The sequence below is a fragment of the Rosa chinensis genome, chromosome 2 (assembly GCF_002994745.2).
Source record: "Rosa chinensis cultivar Old Blush chromosome 2, RchiOBHm-V2, whole genome shotgun sequence".
Classification (NCBI taxonomy): domain Eukaryota; kingdom Viridiplantae; phylum Streptophyta; class Magnoliopsida; order Rosales; family Rosaceae; genus Rosa; species Rosa chinensis.
In genome coordinates this window covers 67,378,767-67,398,372 of record NC_037089.1, presented here as the reverse complement: position 1 = coordinate 67,398,372, position 19,606 = coordinate 67,378,767, and the positions used below count along the sequence as shown (strand labels likewise).

At 35.4% G+C, this 19,606-nt stretch overlaps 1 protein-coding gene across 1 annotated transcript; it reads right to left on the bottom strand.

Annotated features, from left to right (window-relative positions):
- Nucleotides 1-11,659: 11,659 nt before the first annotated feature.
- On the bottom strand, nucleotides 11,660-14,133 carry LOC112187285. The gene is made up of 5 exons (XM_024326023.2): nucleotides 14,015-14,133; nucleotides 13,834-13,904; nucleotides 13,340-13,411; nucleotides 12,703-12,774; nucleotides 11,660-12,244 (listed from the first exon to the last, which is right to left on the bottom strand). Exons 1-5 carry the CDS (start codon nucleotides 14,083-14,085, stop codon nucleotides 11,865-11,867), a joined length of 666 nt encoding a protein of 221 aa, XP_024181791.1. The 5' UTR covers nucleotides 14,086-14,133; the 3' UTR covers nucleotides 11,660-11,864.
- Nucleotides 14,134-19,606: the final 5,473 nt, after the last annotated feature.

Here is a 19,606-nt window from a genome sequence, read left to right as displayed (position 1 = left end):
GATGAAAACCTAAAAAACAATATCCAAGATTATCTCAAAATAGTTGTTCCCAAATCTAGGTTGCAAATGATGATGATGATGATTTTTATGAAATCGAGACATATCTTCAAAAGAATTGCGTTGGCGGCGAGGTTTGTCTTCCTTCATTGATTGTTCAACAAAAGTGTGCATATATAATTGTTTCATCCTCCAAAGGATTCGTCGTTCATCATCATATAAAAAACGAGTCATAACTACAGAAAGAAATAGTCAGTATCGAAAGTGAAGATGGTTGAACATGAATATACGTATTATATATATATATATATATATATATATATATATATATATATAGAACAGACGTTGTAGATAGTTGTTGTTTTAGTTATCTTTATTTTTTTTTTTAAATTAAATTAACTCAAAAATAGCTATCCTTGCTGGAGAACAACTCTCAAATTGGATAGCTACATATCACTTTTACCTATTCTTAGCTATGTAAAAGATAACACTATTGGAGATGCCCTTAGTTACTCATCTTTGATTAAATTAGTTCATATTTATGATTATGTTATTCATGAATCATGACAAGGTATTTAATTCTTGCACAAGTCATTTATAGTTTAAATACCCGAAAGATTACATCCACTTCTTCGGTACGGCCGTCGTGTCATGTATGTGATGCGGCAAGCCAATAGGAGAGTAAGTGAAGGATAATTTCGAGATTTCGTTGAAAACTACAGTAGTATAGTATGAGTATACAAGTTTAAACCAGTGTTCCGGAGAAGGGAACATATACATTCTTGCATGTAATCTTGGGCACACTGTGATTACTTGGCCATAAGCCATGCACACTAAAGTAGTTCCGAGGTATCGGTGCAGTGCAATGTGGTGGGAAATGACAGTGACCCAGTGGCCACATTTGGACAAGTTGGGTGTACTGATATTTTGAGTTGACGGAGGGTGCCATCAATGCCAATACTAGCAGAAACAAGCATAGTCTCATGGAACCTGAAGTAGAATTTTAATATGAATTCATTCTGCCTTACACCAACTGCTTTCAAGGACGCATAAACTGGCTATAAAATGAGATATAAATAAAGCATTCTTGCTATAATATTACATTGGAATTATCTTCGAGCATGTTTCTTGAGTTAATTTGGTTTTCATTTTAAGGGGGTTGGTTATGCACTATTGCAGGTACAAAGAATGCATTTAGTAGAAACTGATGTTACACTATTGACTGCTGCATTCCAAAAGTAATTTTAGTTCCATGCTTGCTCTCATCGACTTTACTCATCAATAGGATCCCTTGTAGGACCTTAAAATGCACTTTCCTTACTAAAAGTTGTTTGGCACAGTCTCAACTTTCCATCACTTCAAAATCTATGAAGTGATACTCTTTAACAAGTATTATTAGTTAGATTCTTACATTGAGTATTCATATTCAAATTCCTTTTGGTTACTGCCAAAGCTGGGTTTGTAGATAGGCCTAGTCAGTGGTTCACTACAACAGAAAAGCTAATTTGCGAGGAACAAATTTGTCGCTGAAAATCGAAATTTCCTCGCCGTAGCGTTTTCGTGAGGAAAATATTTTTGTCATCAATTCCTCGCAGTAGGGTGGTCAAGAAAAGTTTTCGTGAGGAAAAACTTATTTCCTCTCAAAACCTTTTTTGCAATGAAAATAATTTTTCTTGCCAATATTCTTTATCGACAATTTATTTCCTCACCTAAACTCGTATTTTTTCCTCGTTAAAAAAGTTTCACCGTTGGAAATTAGTCGTTAAATACATTTCTTGACAAAATAATTTTCCTTGCTAAATGTATGATTTCCTCACTAATGATAAATTATAATTTAAAAATTATAAATAATAGAATTTTCAAAAAAACATTTTCATCGTTGTAGGTATCTTTTGGCGAGGAAGTCTTTCCTCACTGTAAACAATCTTCAACGAGAAAATTTACAATCGTTCTCATATGTATCTTTTTAGCGAGAAAAACATTCCTCAACAAACGTACTCAATGACGAGGAACTTTACATTTATCAATGCAAGTTATATGGTCTACAACGAGGAAATTTACTTTTATCATCGTAGGTTGTATAATCTATAGTGATGAAATTTACTTTCATCGTCGTAGATACTATAATCTATAGTGATGAAATTTACTTTCATCGTCGTAGATACTATAATCTATAGCGATGAAATTTATTTTCATCATCGTAGATACTATATTCTATAGCGATGAAATTTACTTTCATCGTCGTAGGTTGTATAATCTATAGTGATGAAATTCAGCAAATTAATTTGTAAATGAATATTCATCAAAACTGTGAAATACAAAATAACAGTCTAGAAATGTAAAAGAAACCATGTACACTTAAACAGTTGAAATGATGCTCGAGGTCAAGGTTTTATGTCCCCCTCGACGCGTTTAGTTCATTCTAATATAATAAGTCAGGCGTGGGGCTGAGTCTCCCAGCTATTGGCTGGGTTCCAAACCCCTTGAAAAAAAAAACAGTTGAACATTTGTAAATGAATACTCATCAAAATTGTGAAATACATAATAAAAGAAACCATCTACACTTTAACAGTTGAACATTTGTAAATGAATACTCATCAAAATTGTGAAATACACAATAATAGTCTAGAACAGTAAAAGAAACCATTTGTACGTGTAGAACTCCAACTATTTGAGAGATGTAGTGCTGCGCTTTTAAATTTTGACCACCCAACACCATTCTGCAAATGAAACATATAAAGCAATATGATTTACTGTTAAGGAAAATGAAGCAAAATACAGGAATGAAAAATATCCATATATATACTTAGTGCTATACTTTAATTTGGCATTATTAATTGAGTAGGTGGGCTAGGAAGAAACATCCACTACAAGAAATTAATCGGTTTATAAATGAATAATTCTATCACCATTTTTTCTAAGCAATTTCATTATATAAAGTGGCAACATAAACTTCTGCAAACAAGAAGGGCAGGGTGATTATAAAAAGCATAAACACTTGCAATAGCTACAACACAAACTAGATTCAGAGCTTTATCAAAGCTTGTCTTTAATAGCAATGCTAATTCAGAACAAAAAGAAATGCAAAGATGCAATGCCGGTTCACTGTTCCCTACCTATCATAATATCCAATAGCTATACAAATTAAAAAAAAAAAACCAATCATAAGATAAGGATATCAGGAGTAAAATCACTTCATACGGCATGGAATCAAGGGAAGACTCTTATAGTACCAACCAAGACTCTTCAATATCATTGTAGAGAACTCAGAACATACATTTTAGAAAAACCACTTACCAAGTCAGAAATTAGATTGAATCAAGTCTAGAATGCAACCACATGGCCTTTAGAGAGGTCTTCCAACCAGCAATATGTAATTCAAATTAGCTGGTATTCTTAAAGTCACAGAATTCTCCATGTTTACTTCTGGGTTAGCTCCATTACTCGACGTCCTTAGCTCCATATCCAATTCCATCCTGTCAAATGAAAGTACACTGAAGTAAAAAAAAAAAATTACTAATTCAAATTATATTAATGGAAAATACAGAAATACTGAAATAGAAGATAGGATGTCTAAAAATTATAAGCTTTCAGGATCCACATAAACATACTTTCTGACTGGAATGTAATTGGCAGAAAAGATACCGCAGCAAGCTCGAAATTCCCATAATGATACTGCACATACACAAGCTTTCATATCAGGGGTATATTCATGAAAAGTTGATCGAACTAATTGTTAGCAGTATCAATATCCCACATCAAATATTAATCTAGCTAGTTCATGTCTCATACTGGCCATTGATTCCAAACCACGTGTCATCAATCTGTACATCCTAGCTCTAGTATAAATAGCTGTACTGATCTCCCTCATGTAGTACGAATCATCATTTTCTAATACCAGTCACTATTTTTCTCCCTTTTCTTGATTTTCTTTACAAAGCTATCACTAATAAACATGCCAATAAGGAACTTGGAAATCATTCAGAACTGTTTGTAATAAGAAAATGCATGACTTGAAACGAAATACTGCTTAGGGATTGAAAAGGAGAAAAGAGACCCTCATGACATTTGAGGTAGTAATGCAAACTTCCCCTGCCCTCTGGAAAACCCAAAACTTAGTGCTCGGAAATGAAGCTCAACCTATCACTGACTAGCCAGGCAACAAATCAGATGGACAAAATCCATTGTAAAATGTAATGAATGCAAGACATGTAAAAGCAACAAAGTATAATGCTGAAGAAGTACCGACATATCCCATTCCAAGGAAAAATAAATAAATAAGAAATTCGGACCAAAAGTGACATGAGGACTAAGGACCATCATCCATCAAATTTTTCAGAGAACTCTACTTTAAGGGGCATAAGACAGAACTGCAGCTTTTTCTTAAGATGGAAAATTAAGACACTTAAACAACAGGAATATGTTGATGTAATGAAAACTAGGAACTATCAACAATGGCAGCACTTGGTCTCCAATAACTCCAAAATTCTATTTGCTACATTACTGCATCAATTTCACCAATATTGCCTAAAAACAATTATCACAGACATTAGAACACAACTACTGATAAAACTATACTCCAAAATCAACCACTACCACTACAAAAGTCCAATATAATCATCAGAAAAAACAGAAAGCCAAAGTAGAGAAGTTTATCAGTCTAAATGATGCGATTTCATTGAGTAACTGAGACAAACTGAACTTATTATATTAGAATGCAATACCTATGTGATACGCGATGAAACAGACATCTGCTATTCTTTGTTATATTGGTCATCAATCTTTTAAACAAACTCCAGAAAGTAATGCTGAAAATCAAGGAGTAGTCTTTAGATTATACTTAAGGGTCGCCAGTGTTAAATTGCTACTAGTAAAGGAGTAATCTTTATATTATATTTTCATTTGAGTACTAGCTACTAGTGAAGAAGAAGAAGACCAAGAAGGATACCATAACCCAATTATCATTAGTCACTGAGAATTAATCCACCAAAGTACCAAATCACCCAAACCACACCAAAAACCAGAAATCCCAAAATGAAGACACCAAATAAGAGAGTGAGAATGCGAACTGACCTCGTGGAATTAAGTTGAGACCCGAACTTGAAACGTGGATGGTAGCACAGACCCAATTCGAACCCAGAATAAGAGAGCAATTGGTAGTGCAGCGAGAGACAAGCTGGAATTGACCTGGACTCGGAAGAAAATCAATGTATAGGGTGAGTTCAAATTGAATTGGGCATTCAAATAGAGTGCGTTTAATTGAAATTAAACCAGACTATATAAACTACGACATCTCACATTTAGATTTAGCACAAAATAAAAAGACCTTGATTAATCAAGCGATACAAGAATGATATACAGGGAGGAAGAAAGATGAATCTAATCAAATGTCCCGCTAATCCTTCAGTTTGCCGTTTATCAAAATAAAAATGCGTTTTAAAATAAAATGGAATTAGGGTTTAGGGAGTAGGGTTAGGGTGACTATATGATTTGTGAATAGCTTAATGATGTTCTATTTGAATATTATGATTTATAACTATATACTTAAATAATTAAGATTTAAGATTTTGCATCGTCAAGTATCTATTGGCCACCAGTAGTCTCTCCAACCTGCATATCAGGCCATATATTAATATGTTTCCATCACGGCAATAACTTTGTGGTTTTGCTCATAGAAACTGCTGTAAAGTAGATATTGAGGTTTTAGAAATTTAGACTTACAGCTTTCAGGTCTGCTCCAAAACTCACAGCAGATTTTGAATCAGGATAGTTCAGCTTGAAGATCTTACGCGACTCCTCCCTGCGATTCATAACAACCAGAAAACAAACTTCCATAAGATACAAGCAAAGCAACAAGACATGAGCATGTTCGATATCAGCTTTTCATTCATCAATGGCAATACAAATGTATACAATACAGGAAAAGTATCTCACATGAAAATGAATAAGGCTCCAGCAGGACCCTTGGGAGCTTTGGAGTCCTCTGTGTTGGGCTGTTGGCGGACTTTCCAGAATTACCATTGCCATTCTGTCAAAAGGAATAAGGTTCAACTAAGCTTCAGTATTAAAGTAACTAAACAAGGAAGATAAATTTAGAGATACAGACAGGAATCCGACATCACTAGTAGTTATACCTCTTCACAATAATTATAATTATCATACATAATTATAATTACCAGCACACATGTACCCCTTCAGTTTCATATAATTGTACCCTTTCAGGATACGTGAATTTTCTTGTTCAAGTGCGTCTTGATGCACCAATGTTATTGTACATCAATTCTCACACATAGCATACTCATAGTGAAGCCATCTAATCACGTGATCATATTCCAACATCTTTCATTCCTGTATGAATTTTTGTCGAACTCTTTCTCTCCGGCCATGAACTTCTATATACTAGCTAGCCAGTTGGTATCCTTATGAAATGAGTCCAATTAAAGCTAGCACTGCAGAGCTGCACTGACTTGAAACTATAAAGTCCATCATTTCCAGCTGCATGTATGAATGCTTCTCCATCATCTTGATCAACTAATTTCAATTCCCACATATAGGTGCAAACTTGCATAAATCAATGCCATTTGGTTACGTATGGCAAACATTTAGGAGGTAAGAACATATTGCGTAGGCGATTAGCTATATACTTAATAAGTTTAAATCCGGCCCCATAATGCCCACCTTCACCCAATTACCAATAATTACCCGTTGAAAGCAACGGTTGCACACTTGCACGATTGGTGTGACCATGTTGCAATATACATGTACTCTTTGCGGTAATAGATCAAGCAAGTTCTCTCGACTCATTCAACGGTCTACTCTACGTCAAGGGTGACAGTGCCATTAGAATCTTATTTTGTTCCATTTGACGATCCTCTTCCAGTCTTCCTCGATCATACTTACAATAGGGTTGCAAATGAACCCCGATTGTAAGGAAGAGTGGTTGTATATAATTTACTTTATTTTTACTCCAGGGCCTTGAGAGTGGTGGGAGGAAGAGTTACTATTGCGTGGTGTGTGATTGCAGATAGTATAGCTAGTGATCAGATTCACCCCATTGCTTTTTGAAATCTATTGGTCCGTAGGAAATTCCCCAGACTCTATAAGCACGTAACTTTTCAAAAGTATAGTAGTGTATAGTGTGCTTAAAGGATTCAAGATTACAAGTGACAATCGGCCAACTTTGTAAGAACGAAACTTAATATATAACCTAATTGTTTACTATCTAGTGCTGAAATGTGTTAGTCAACTTAAAGCAACCACACTCGATCATCACTCAGAAGCCCAGAAAAACACACTTCTCTAATGTGACCTTTCACATCGGAATAATGGTGAAAAACTTGTCAGTTCGCGCGTCAAGCAATTTCTGCAGTGTAGTGAGGGTCACATTTTGTGCAAAAGCTCACGGTTCTCAATTAAGTGCACGAACAAGTGATTCAATTGGTGACTTGGTCGGCGAGTCTATCTTCTCAACACGCCAAACTCAATCATCGATCATCTCTTAATATCATGAATTATGGGAGACGCTGTACAAAAGCAAGCATGAAAAACTGCCCAAAGATAAAATTCATATATAGCTTTCATGTTGTTATTAGGATCTGCTACTACTTACGTAGTTTTACTTTGATTATTGCTGGAATTTGCCTGATTGTACTGTGCAAATATGTTCTTTGATTATTTACATTAGTTTTAATGAAGTTGCTGCTTGATCAGCTGTTATGGAGAAGTCTTTTGGTGTTGCGGTTATGTAAGTCTTATGGAGAAATCTTCAGCTGTTTAAATAAATAAATAAAAATTCAATTCTCTATTGTTCCAATGTAACCCAAAAAATTTATAATTAAAAAGAATAACAGATCTGTCTAATTCTTTGCTTGCTATAATTTCATAAGAGAACCTTCACTTATATAAAAAGTTGAGCTAGTATACAAACAAATGTTGTAGAAGCAATCACAAATGAAGCCTATAGTGAAACCAATACAAATAAAATGAACCTAAATTACATAGGATTAAAATATGTAAGCTTGCTCTATATGTCGTAGACTTGTAGTGTAAAGCCACTGGCAGGCATGGGGTGGATTGCCTCAAACATTCACAGCACATTCCACTTCAAATACATCTACGTTTCTTAAGTAAACAGCTTCACTTTGGATCTTCATGATAAATTTCAACACTTACGGATGCCTCTTGTTTCCCCATCGAAGTTAGAACTAGATAATATTGAATAAGACATTAATATATAAAGAGCTACAAAATTTTCTATTTCAGTTTAACCCTGAAGTTATTTCATAGAATTTACAGAGAATGCAAAGCCCTCAATTCTCAAAATAAAATGATCAAGTGGAAAGTCAGAAAACTATTGGTGCTCTAAAGTCAAAAGGCACATTAACCACCAAGGAAAGAATATAGAAATGGAATAGAGTTTACCATGTTTATATTGAAACTTGCTGTAACTATAGCAATCTGTACGTGGTGCTAACTGCTAAGAGCACGTCAGTCTGCAATTAGAAACGTCTAATTGATCAGTTTTGCTTTAAAGAGCTCAAATGGTTGGGCAAAAAGAAAAAACAACAATCAAGTCTCTTCTATTGCAACTAATTAACTGATGTCATCTCACAATGTCTTGGGTTAAAACAAGTTTTGTCAGTTCATATTGGTTAAACCAAAGACTTAGGTAGGAGTGAAGAAGCTAAAGGGATGCAAAAAAGAAAGAATTTAGGAGAGACCATATACACTTAATTTCCAGTAGCAAATCTGCAGCTAGCAAAATCCTTCAGCAACTTCTCAAGAGCTACAAATAAGAGAAATGTATAAACAAATAAATTATGTAACCATCAAGAAGCAACAACCTGTAATGGTTCACAAGATGGAAAACTAATATATGTCATACAAATAAAAGCATTAACACAACTAAAAAGTGGTTTTTTACACGTGAGATTAAAAACATACTACTAGAAGACCTGTCCATCTGCAAAGTGGTAATTCATATATATATACCAGCTGCTATTATACCAGTCCTAGAAATTACAGAATTTTAGAGATGCATAAGGACACAATTTTGTTCGACACTCATTTCCTAGGTTGTGCTAAACCGTTATCAACTAGCTAGGGGATTCAAATTGATTATAGACTACTAAAACAAAACTTCTTATCCATCTACCTCTATCGATATATAAGATGTGCACTGGTACCTTTGCCAAATATACCTTACCTTACTCTAATCCTCAGGGAATCATTATCAATAAATCATTAAGGTAACTATCATTGACAGGTAACTTTACCTCAAAGCAAGTATGATATAGAAGACATAAAAAGGAGAACTAGATTTTCGTTTGTCTCACTTCCGCATCATTTCTCATTTTTATTAAGCATATGTAATTGAACATTAAAAATATAGGGGGAATGATCATTTACCCAATTTTAGCTTAAAAATTGTCCACTTACTCAAACACTCTAAGAGATTATTTCCCTAATACCCAATTAAGTATTTTTTTAATTCCTTTTTATTTATTTTTGGGACAATTTTGCCCTCTCCTTCTTTGTCACTTAGAGATCGAGAGAAGTCATCGGAGACCTTGCCGGACTCCGGTGACCAGTGGCCGGCCGCGGACTCCAGTGAACGGTGACTGAAATCCGGCAACCGGCGACCCGGAATCCAATAACCGGCTACTGGACCGGTGACCTGATTCCTGCGGCCGATTTTATTGCCCTCCAATAATACCCAGTAATCACATTATTGTCCCCCTAATAATCATATTATTACCCCCCAATAAAAAAGTTATTGCCTCCCAATAACAAGTTTATTGAGAATCAATAATTAGTGAAAAATGAAGATGTTTTTAATTTTGAAAGTTTTAGGAGGTTTATCCAAATAAATAATCATATTATTGCCCCCCCCCCCCCCCAATAATCTTATTATTGCCCAATAAACATTTTATTGCCCCCTAGTAACCTTATTACTGCCCACCAATAAACTTGCAACATGACAATTACAACAGTTCAATATTAGTACAGGCAGTTGTAGATCTACCAAACAGAAGCTATTCTAGTACATAACTGGAATTAAAACATTTTTTTTGCATATTTTCTCATACTAGACAACTTGTGGCATGTGGTCTGCCCAAAAAAAAAAAAAAAAAAAATGGGAATGGCGTAGCCGTCAACGATCTCAGAGGCCGAATTCGAATCAGTACCTGAAACTCAAAACACAAATCAAACTAATCAAATCCACCAAAACCTTAACCCTATATCCAATCACCAAATCAACTCTCCGAATTCCCCACCGGAATCTCCCAGGATTTTCTAGAAGGACTCCCTGCTCTGCCGCCATTGTACACCGAAGCTTTGCTCAGCGTACAACCTCCAATCGAAGCTAGATTTCTCGCCAGAGTGCTTTGCGCCGAGTCCCGCTACGAATGCGTCTTTCCTCCTCTGCCTAAAACCCCAGGAGTTCTGAAGCTGAGACCAGCACTTCCGGCTTTATCCAAAGCTTCGAGCCTTCTCTCCGATAACGAAAACCTACCGGATCTAACCTCTTCGAGCTTCGGATGTGATCCAGCGCACCACCAATCGGAGATTGATGGCAGAGGGACGACTTCGAGCTTCGGATGCTATCCAGCGCACCGCCGATCGGAGACTGGAGATTGAGGGCAGAGGGACGACGGAGAAAGATAAAGAAGACGAAGTAATCGGACTTGGAGGTGACAGAGGACGTAATCGGAGACGATGTTCCTGCAACGAACTGAGAGAGAGAGAGAGAGATATGAGTTTTAATTTAATTAATAGGGGTAAAACTGTCACTAGATATTAGATTGGGTAAATAGTGTTAAAAACTTTTAGTGGAGTAAGTGGGCAATTTTAAAGCCGAAATTGGGTAAGTGGTCACGGCCCCAAAAATATAACCTTACATGCCTTGTGATGCAAAGCCAGTAAAGAACAACCATTTAAGAGTATGCTACAATAGAATGTCTAAGGCATTGCAATTGATAATTCCAATAGTAGCTAAGCACAAGTCTTTCAATTGATAATTCCATTCTGAAACCCCAAACAGAGCTTAAGGGGAATTTAATCGAACATCTGGCGGGTAATAAACACCCACTTCCACAAAAACAATCATTTCAAGAGAAAAAAAATAGCTCATCGATCTCAAAATTCATATTGAAAAAGAAAACGATTCTAGAGCGGAGAGTAACAATCATTCAGACAAACTCTTAACACAGACCCTAGCTAAGCAACCAACAAAGATAGCAGTAGCAACATCACTGGCCTCACAGAAATTTCGATCATGATAAAATAAATTAGAGGTGACCTTTGAATTTCTAGACTTAATCTTTGATATGAGAGGGAGAGATTTAATTAACAAATTTTCTTGCTCTTTTTACTACATACACACGTGCTTTCTATGCATGCCTTAGATTTTATTTTAAAAATGGCCGTAAATCACATGTCGTGAATGATCATTTTTCCTGTAGTGATGGTTTAACTATCAAGTGATTAGGGCCAAAAACTACAGCAACTGTAAGCTGCAGATGAGAAAAGCAAAATAGCACTACAATAGGCTACATCACCGATCTCATCACACATGGCTTCCTAGGTTGGCCGGTTGGCCCTTATATAGCCGTCTACTCAAAACACACAAAACTAAGAAAATATACTGAGAATTCTAAAAGGCATAAAAATTGATGGCCACTGATACATTAAAAGTCTCAGAATCAATAAAACAGAAAATGGATTTGGGAGTCGCAGTTATTACATAACAATTGTCGTCATGCTTAAACCTGGCACAAAACTAATACATTAGAGTTGTGGAAGGCACTAGCAAATGACACAATTAGGGGACCTGAAGATCGATTTGGCGAGTTGCCTTTGGTATATTATAGTCCCCATGGAGCCCTATTACGGGGTCGAAATGCATCCTCATCCTCAGACTCTGAGGAAATCCCATCCCCATCTAAGTATTCAAGTTTCTCATAGACTACGTCCTTGGGTCTAGGACAATCTTCACAGTCCTCCCACTCCCAGTGACCAATACATAAACAATGACAACACCTCTTCAGCATAGCATATCCTCCCACAGACTTCCCCCTCTTAACACAGCACACCTTTCCAATATGGTGACAACCCCGACATATTGTCTCAAAGCAACGGCCAATTTTAGCGCCATCAGGAATATATTTTAGGAATGGGCAGGTTACATTAAGGTGATCATACTCGCCACAACAGGCACAACCCGCTAATTTCCTTCTACATGACACTACAAAATTGAAAAAAAAAAAAATTAAGTAAAATAATGATGACAATAATAATACCACTTTCAAATTTGGCATTCTTTACCAAGGATCATGTGTGCATTCTTTACCCATTATCTTTCTCAAGGCTATGCAATAAGCAGTGCATTACAATTTGCAGGCAACAACTGAAGGATCATTCAGTTCATTTTAAACATATTTCTGAGCCACTCAACAAAAATTAAAAGAGAGTCCACAAAAAAGCTAAAAAGAAAGGGAATGGAGGGTAAATCTGTTAAAGCAAACAAACAAGAAAACAATAGAATAATATGAAAATAAAGGAATGACATTTTAATGGTGCAATTGTGCAAATATCACCTATTTAATCAAAAACAGGCACTACTTATTTTCCCTCAAAACACAATGAGAGAAGCTTAATTAAGCAAATTTCATGCATCCATACTTAAATAAACAAATAACAAACCTGGAATATCTATGCCCAAAAAGTCATCACGGGCAGTTCTTAGATGATCCTTTGATTCTTTCCCCTTGCTACCTGTTTTGAGGTTACACTGGTGTTAGATACACAAACAAAAGGACGTAATGATGAAGAGAAACCCAAAAAACTCGAACTTACGCAAAATTTTAGATGTTTGTTCTTCTCCATCTGGGAGTTATATATATATATATATATATATATATATATATATATATATAGAGAGAGAGAGAGAGAGAGAGAGAGTGAACAAACTAGGAGACATAAGCCCACTAGGACCCAAAACATAACAAGGCTAGGAAGAGGAAACTCTAGATAACAGAATCAAACTAGGAAACATAACCAACAGAAAAGTAGGAAAGAACTGTTCTAGGCCTAACAACACCTAGAATATCATCAAGTACAGCCTCATGAACTCAAGCCTCAGGAGGAACATGCAATTCATTTTAAACATACTTCTAAGCCTCTTCAAAGTCTAAAAAGCAAACAAAGAAAGAGTCGAGACAAAGTAATTTTTTTAATAGTAAACAAACAAAAATACAGAAAACAATCTCGATCAAAATACAATGAGAAGCTTAGTTAAGCAAATTCCATGCATCCTTAGATAAATAAACAAAGAACAAACCTGACACATCCTCGCCCAAATAGTCATCACCTTTAAGGTCTCCAGAACCCTCTGATTCTTGCCCCTTGCTACCTGAGGTTACACTGGTGTTAGATACACAAACAAAACAAAGTGATGATGAAGAAACCCAAAAGACTCATACTGCTGCAAAATTTTGGATGTTTGTTCTTCTTCATCGAGGAGTTCTAGAGGACAAACTAGGAAACATATATAAGACACAAAAACAACAACTAACTTTCAAGAATACCAAAAGATGGATGTATACAAAGAAATCCTCTCAAAACTGTAATTCTAATATAAAGCTGCAAAATAATTCCTATCTAAACCTTAAATTCTAATACAACGCTGTTTTCAAATCAAATTACGATTACAGTTTCAATAAAAAAAAGATAACTTCCAACACAAAATTAGAATTAAAATTTAAATTCACACAAAATACTGAAAATTCAGAGATCGATAATCTTCCTTCCTCACAAGGCATACTACAAGCATACCATGCGTCTTGCTCTTGTCGCCCAGATTCAGATCCGCAATCTCACGCTCCGAGGCCTCAACTTGTTTTTGTCTAAAATAAAAGTTACATTGTACCTCGATCACCAAATTAATATCCAGTACTGCAAGACAACGTACTACAATTCAAAATTCAAAATTTTCATAAGGAGCGTCAAGACTCACTCCTCCTTGTTGATCTTGATGCTGGTAAAACCAGCCCTCTGCTTGGTCCTCTTCCTCCTTGTCGGAGCCATATCCTTGGATTCTAATTCGTCTTTCGTATTTTTTTTGTTCTATTTTTGTGTGTGAAAAAATATATTTAGGGTTTGTTTTTTATTGATAATTTTTGTTCTTATCTTTTAATTAGGGCTGGGCACGGGCCAGTTTTTGGGTTATCCCGGTCCCGGGCCAGGAAATATATTTAGGTACGAGCCGGGACGGTAATGGATTTTTTGAGATTTGATACTGACGGTACCGAACCCGATCTGATTCGGGGCGGGCCCGGGCCTATCACGGGACTGAACCGAAGAAAAAATTTTGGTCGAGTACTTTTCTAAGTTTAACAATTTTGAGATATTTCCTTTCTTTAACAAGGAGATGAAAGGGAAGGGAGTTCTCAAATTCGGATTCTTAATTTGGTTCTCCTAAAATTACATATTTTTGTAGTAAAAAAGTTTAAAAGTAAATGAACGATATCGGATATGAAGTCTAATAGCAATTGCTTTAATTTTATTTGAATTTAAGGTCTTATTCTCTACAACCAAATTCTCGTTAAAAGAGAAAAATTGAAATATATAAGGACTCGAGTTGAATCACTGATAATCTATATCTCAAAGTGATGTCATCATTGCTAGCATTTTTTATTTTCTCGAATAAATAAGTTGAATCGACACTTACTTAACATATGTTAAAGAGCTAGTAACATACTAAAACGAAACGAGAATAGTGTCGATGACACCTCACTTTTTAGTAAAATTACTAAAATATTGAAATTAAAAATTAGGGAGAACATCACAAATGGCCACTCAACTTTTATCTGTATGATACTTTGGTCACTTAACTTTAATTCAGTTATTCGCTTTAATCACTCATTTATTTTTCTGTTAATTTTTTTTCTACCACAAGAAAAAAAAAAAAAAAAATTTGTCCAACCAGTCGTGAAAAAAAAAAAAATTTCGTCCAACTAGTCGTGGAAAATCTTAATTCCAGCAGCCTTCACATCCAGAGCCTTTCCCTTAAGCTTAAGCTTACATTTCCCCTGTCAATAAGAGTCAATGCAATAATCACATACTCGAAATCATCAAAGGAAAATTGAAAGGAATCGTCAAAGGAAAATAGAAATGATGATCTTTCGAAAAATGCAGGTAGTCACAAGGCAACTATGCCCCGACCAAATCTATCCATGACAAAGAGGGTAAATTGATAATGGTTATGCACGTAGCTAGTAATCCCATGTCAAACAGTTTGTTGCTGAACCCTCATTAACCAACATTGAAGCCAAAATGTCATTGGGTTTGCAGCAAGATTTCAACTTTACAATTTATCTGAGGCCAATTGAATGAAAATCTAGCTTAAGCAATCACAAACCAATCTTTTAATCGATACCAATAATTTCATAGGAAATCATTCAAATCCTAGATACACGTAACAAAAACCCAAAAGAAATCACCATCTTCAACTAGCAAAGCACGAAAATTACTAGAAATTCTCAGAGCAAGAACCCTAGAAACGTACCTCCTATATCCTTAAAAAGAAGTTGAGGTTGTGATTTGCAATGAGTCTAAATTTTTTTAGGGGAAATGTTAATTTACCCAATTTTGGGGTTAATTGTTAACCCCACTTACCAAAACATAATAAGAGATTGCTCACTTACACAAACACTCTAAGAGATCATTTCCCTAATACCCAATTAAATCCTTTTTTATTCTTTTTTGGGACATTTTTGCCCTCTCATTCTTTGTTACTTAGAGAGAGAAGTGATCGAAGACCTTGCCGGACTCCGGTGACTGGATTCCGGCATCTGATTATATTGCCCCCTAATAATACCCCGTAATCATATTATTGCCCCCTAATAATCATATTATTGCCCTGCAATAGACATGTATAACTACTCAATAAAACTTTTTTTTTTTTCATTCTTCTTTCTTCTTTCCTTATAAGCCTTATGCCAAATTTACCAACAAAAAAAAAAACAGAACGATGCCGTCCGAGCCCTACCAGCGAAGCCCAGACCCGAACTTGGAGCGTGGAGCTTCGGAGCTTCCCAGACCTCTGACCAACAAAACCGGTGTCGCCTCTGTCCAGATCGGCTCCGACATGTGCGTATACTAACCTCCTTCGTTCTACGTCTTCTGCACTGCGATCCAAAATCAAACGTAATAGTCGCCGATCCGAATGCAGTAGTCGCCTCGATCTTGGAGATGCAAGACTCGTCAGGGGTCTTGGAGGCCACCAGAAAATGGAGGAATTGTAGAGAGAGGTTGGGCAATTTAGGGTTTGTAGTTTGGGATATGAGTACGAAGCACTGAGAGAGAGAGAGAGAGAGAGAGAGAGAGAGAGAGAGAGAGAGAGAGAGAGAGAGAGAGAGAGAGAGAGAGAGAGAGAGAGAGAGAGAGAGAGCAATACTGTCAAACACTGTTAGATTGGGTAAATGGGGTTAAAAAACTCTTGGTGGAGTAAGTGGGCAATTTTTAGGCTAAAATTGGGTAAGTGGTCACGGCCCCAATTTTTTATGGCTTCTTATTAAGAAATTTTTATGGGAAGTTAATTACCTACAGGAGTGAAAATTTTTATTTTTTATTTTTTAAATTTTATTATTTATCTTCTTATCCTTATCAAATATAGTTTCAAATTAATATATGATGTAAAGATTTATATGTAATTTCACATGCACTTTTAAGGTGGGGAGGGTGGTGGTGTGTGGGTTCTAATCCAATAGTGGTGACCATGGGATCGCCAGCGTCGTTTTCACAGGGAAGACAAGCGGTTTGCAGCGGCTTCTTTTTAGCTTTTATTAGGGTTTTATTTTTTGTTGGTTTTAGTTCAGTGAGTCTCTACTCTTTTGAGATTGGGTTATTTCCCTATTCCTTTGAGCTAGGGTTAAGTAGTTTTGTTATGCCATGCAAATGGCGTCATTCAAGGGATGATTTGGATTTTCTTTGGTTTACTTTTATTGTCAATTTTCTGATGAGCAATCCTTACAAATGGTCTAGTTTTTTTTGGACACGGTGTTAAAGAAGACGTAGTCTTCTTTGTGGTTGACTACGAGGTATTAATGGGACTATCGGGATCATATTATTGATGTAGCTTTGGAAATGGACATATTGTGATTAGAATTTGGATTGATGATATCTGTAACTGCGTTTCCATGTGGTTTTAGTCAATATCCCTCCTATTGTATATGATAGGAGCATTTTAAGGCGACGTTTTACTTGCTTTTCCCTACATTTCTTGCGTTATTTCCTTATTAAAACCCTGTTTAGGAAAGTTTTCATTCTTTGATTGGGAAAGTTCCTATTTGTAAAAAGTTTCTATTTTTATAGTTTCTATTTATCATTTTTAGTAAGTTTCCATTTTCAGTTTAGGAAAGTTTCTATTTTTCTTATTAGTTTCTATTTTCAGGACCTCCGAGCTAAAAGGTGGAAATGAACTCATAAATGGAAAGAGGAGCTTTCGAACACCAAGGGGAGCAAAGATGAAGGTACATTGGAGTAGATGAAGGTGAAATGTACTAAAAGATCAATTTTACACATATTCCTACTCCAAGGAGAAACCAAGCCAAGCAAAGAAGAAGGAGCGGCTGCCTGATCAAATGAACTTCAAATGAGTTGAAACCTTCCAGATCCATTCTAGACACCCAAAGGATCATTTCTTATGAAGAGTGCCAGAGTAAAATATGAGTGGAAGGCCTTCAAACAATCAGCCCAATTTTCTACAGAAGCAAAACCGGAAAACTGGACCTGTAAGAGGTCCAGCAGCATTTTCGGCCCAACCACATGGAATATAGCTCTGAAAATTTGTCAGGATGATCTACACTCATAGTGGAACATTTTTTATGAAGAAGTCCAAGGCTCATTCTGAAGTCTTGTTGGAGAAATAATTGAAGGAATAAAGGGGAAAAAACTGACCTAAAAACAGCTCAATATCCACATGTTCATGTTTCCTACCCACATGAAGAAAGCTAGATGCTTTTCTCTTTTTCCTTAGATATATTTTTCTTCTACAATTTCTTTAATAGATCATCATCACTTCCATGTTGCTGCACCTTCATGCTTTGCTTTCATTTCATCATTTCTCTTTCTTTTCCATATTCTACAAATCACTTTCATACTCCACTTTCATTATTTTTCTTCCACTCATCATTTCACTTTTCTTTTTCTTCCCTATATAAACACCTTCTCCTCTCATTCCAAAACACATTCCTTCATCCATTCCATCTTCTTTGTCTCTCCATTTCCTTTCCATTTTTCTCTCCATTCTCTAGTTTTAAGTTTCTGCATTTTTAAGCAAAGAGAAGAAGAGAAGAAGAAGCCATGAAGCCTCCTAGCCGTCATCATCCACCTTGTGCCGTGATAGTGAAGTCTTGCTTTCAAGATTCAAGATCAACGTCTCAAGCTCTTCATCATCCACTCCCTTCATGGTGTAATTCTATCTTTTTCCTTGTAATGATATTTTGTTTTCCTTGTTTGAATTCATATGAACTTGAATTTTAGTTAACAAATAATGTTAAGGGCAAAGTTTAAAGCCCGTTTATATGTTTTGAGATAAAGTTGTGATTTCTATATGTTGATTTTTATGTTGCTTATGTGGGTTTGTTTAATTAAATTTGCATGATAGAAAACTTTTGTATTTTAATCTTATGTGGTTGCAAACACTTAGGGTTTTGATATAATTGGTGCTAGGTTTAAGAACATGAAATCGACTTTTCGTTTTGTGTAAACTTGAATCAAAGTAGTAAAGGTTTTGTGCAAAGACCGAATTTAATTAAAGATGATTGCAATTAGGTGGACTTTTCCATACTAAGTTGTACACTTGAGTTGATAGCCTTTCTCTATGTCTAATGCGTTGAACATGTCATGATTGACTAGCTTTGTAGGGCTTAATTGCATGTTTGATAGGATTAATCTAGGTGCTTTCGCTTAGGTTAATTAGCATTGAAAAGTAAAATATGGGAAATCATTTGCTTTCGAATATTTCACATGATCAACTCCTCTCTCATGACATTTAAAATCAACTATAGGAATTGTAATTGGATTTCTTGCATATGGATGTGGTTTTGATCTTTGTTCCTTGCGATCCACCCTTGTATATAAGTTTTTACGTTTTCTTTATTTTATTTATTTTAATTTTAATTTTAAGAATCCTAATCCTCCCCTTATTTGTGTTTACTTGTATATATTTATTCTTTATTTTATTTTTGTAAATAATACTTTATTATTTTAATTCTTTATTTGTTTATACAATTGTATATATTTATATTCTTTATTTTATTTTTGTAAATAATAATTTTCTTTATTTGTTTCACAATTACAAGTGTACCCTCAATCCCCGGATAGAACGATCCCTATTTTCTTATACTACTAACGATATTTTCATGGTTAAATTATGCGCTTGCTTTTAGCGACATCAGTATACCTTCCGTTTGATTGAATGAATTTTTCTACCTTTCTAAAAAAAAACAAAAATTTCATTTATTTTTTATTTGATAAAATATATTATTACACGCATATGTATGGAGAATGCCAGTTCACTTTTACTGCTTTACACTGTATATCT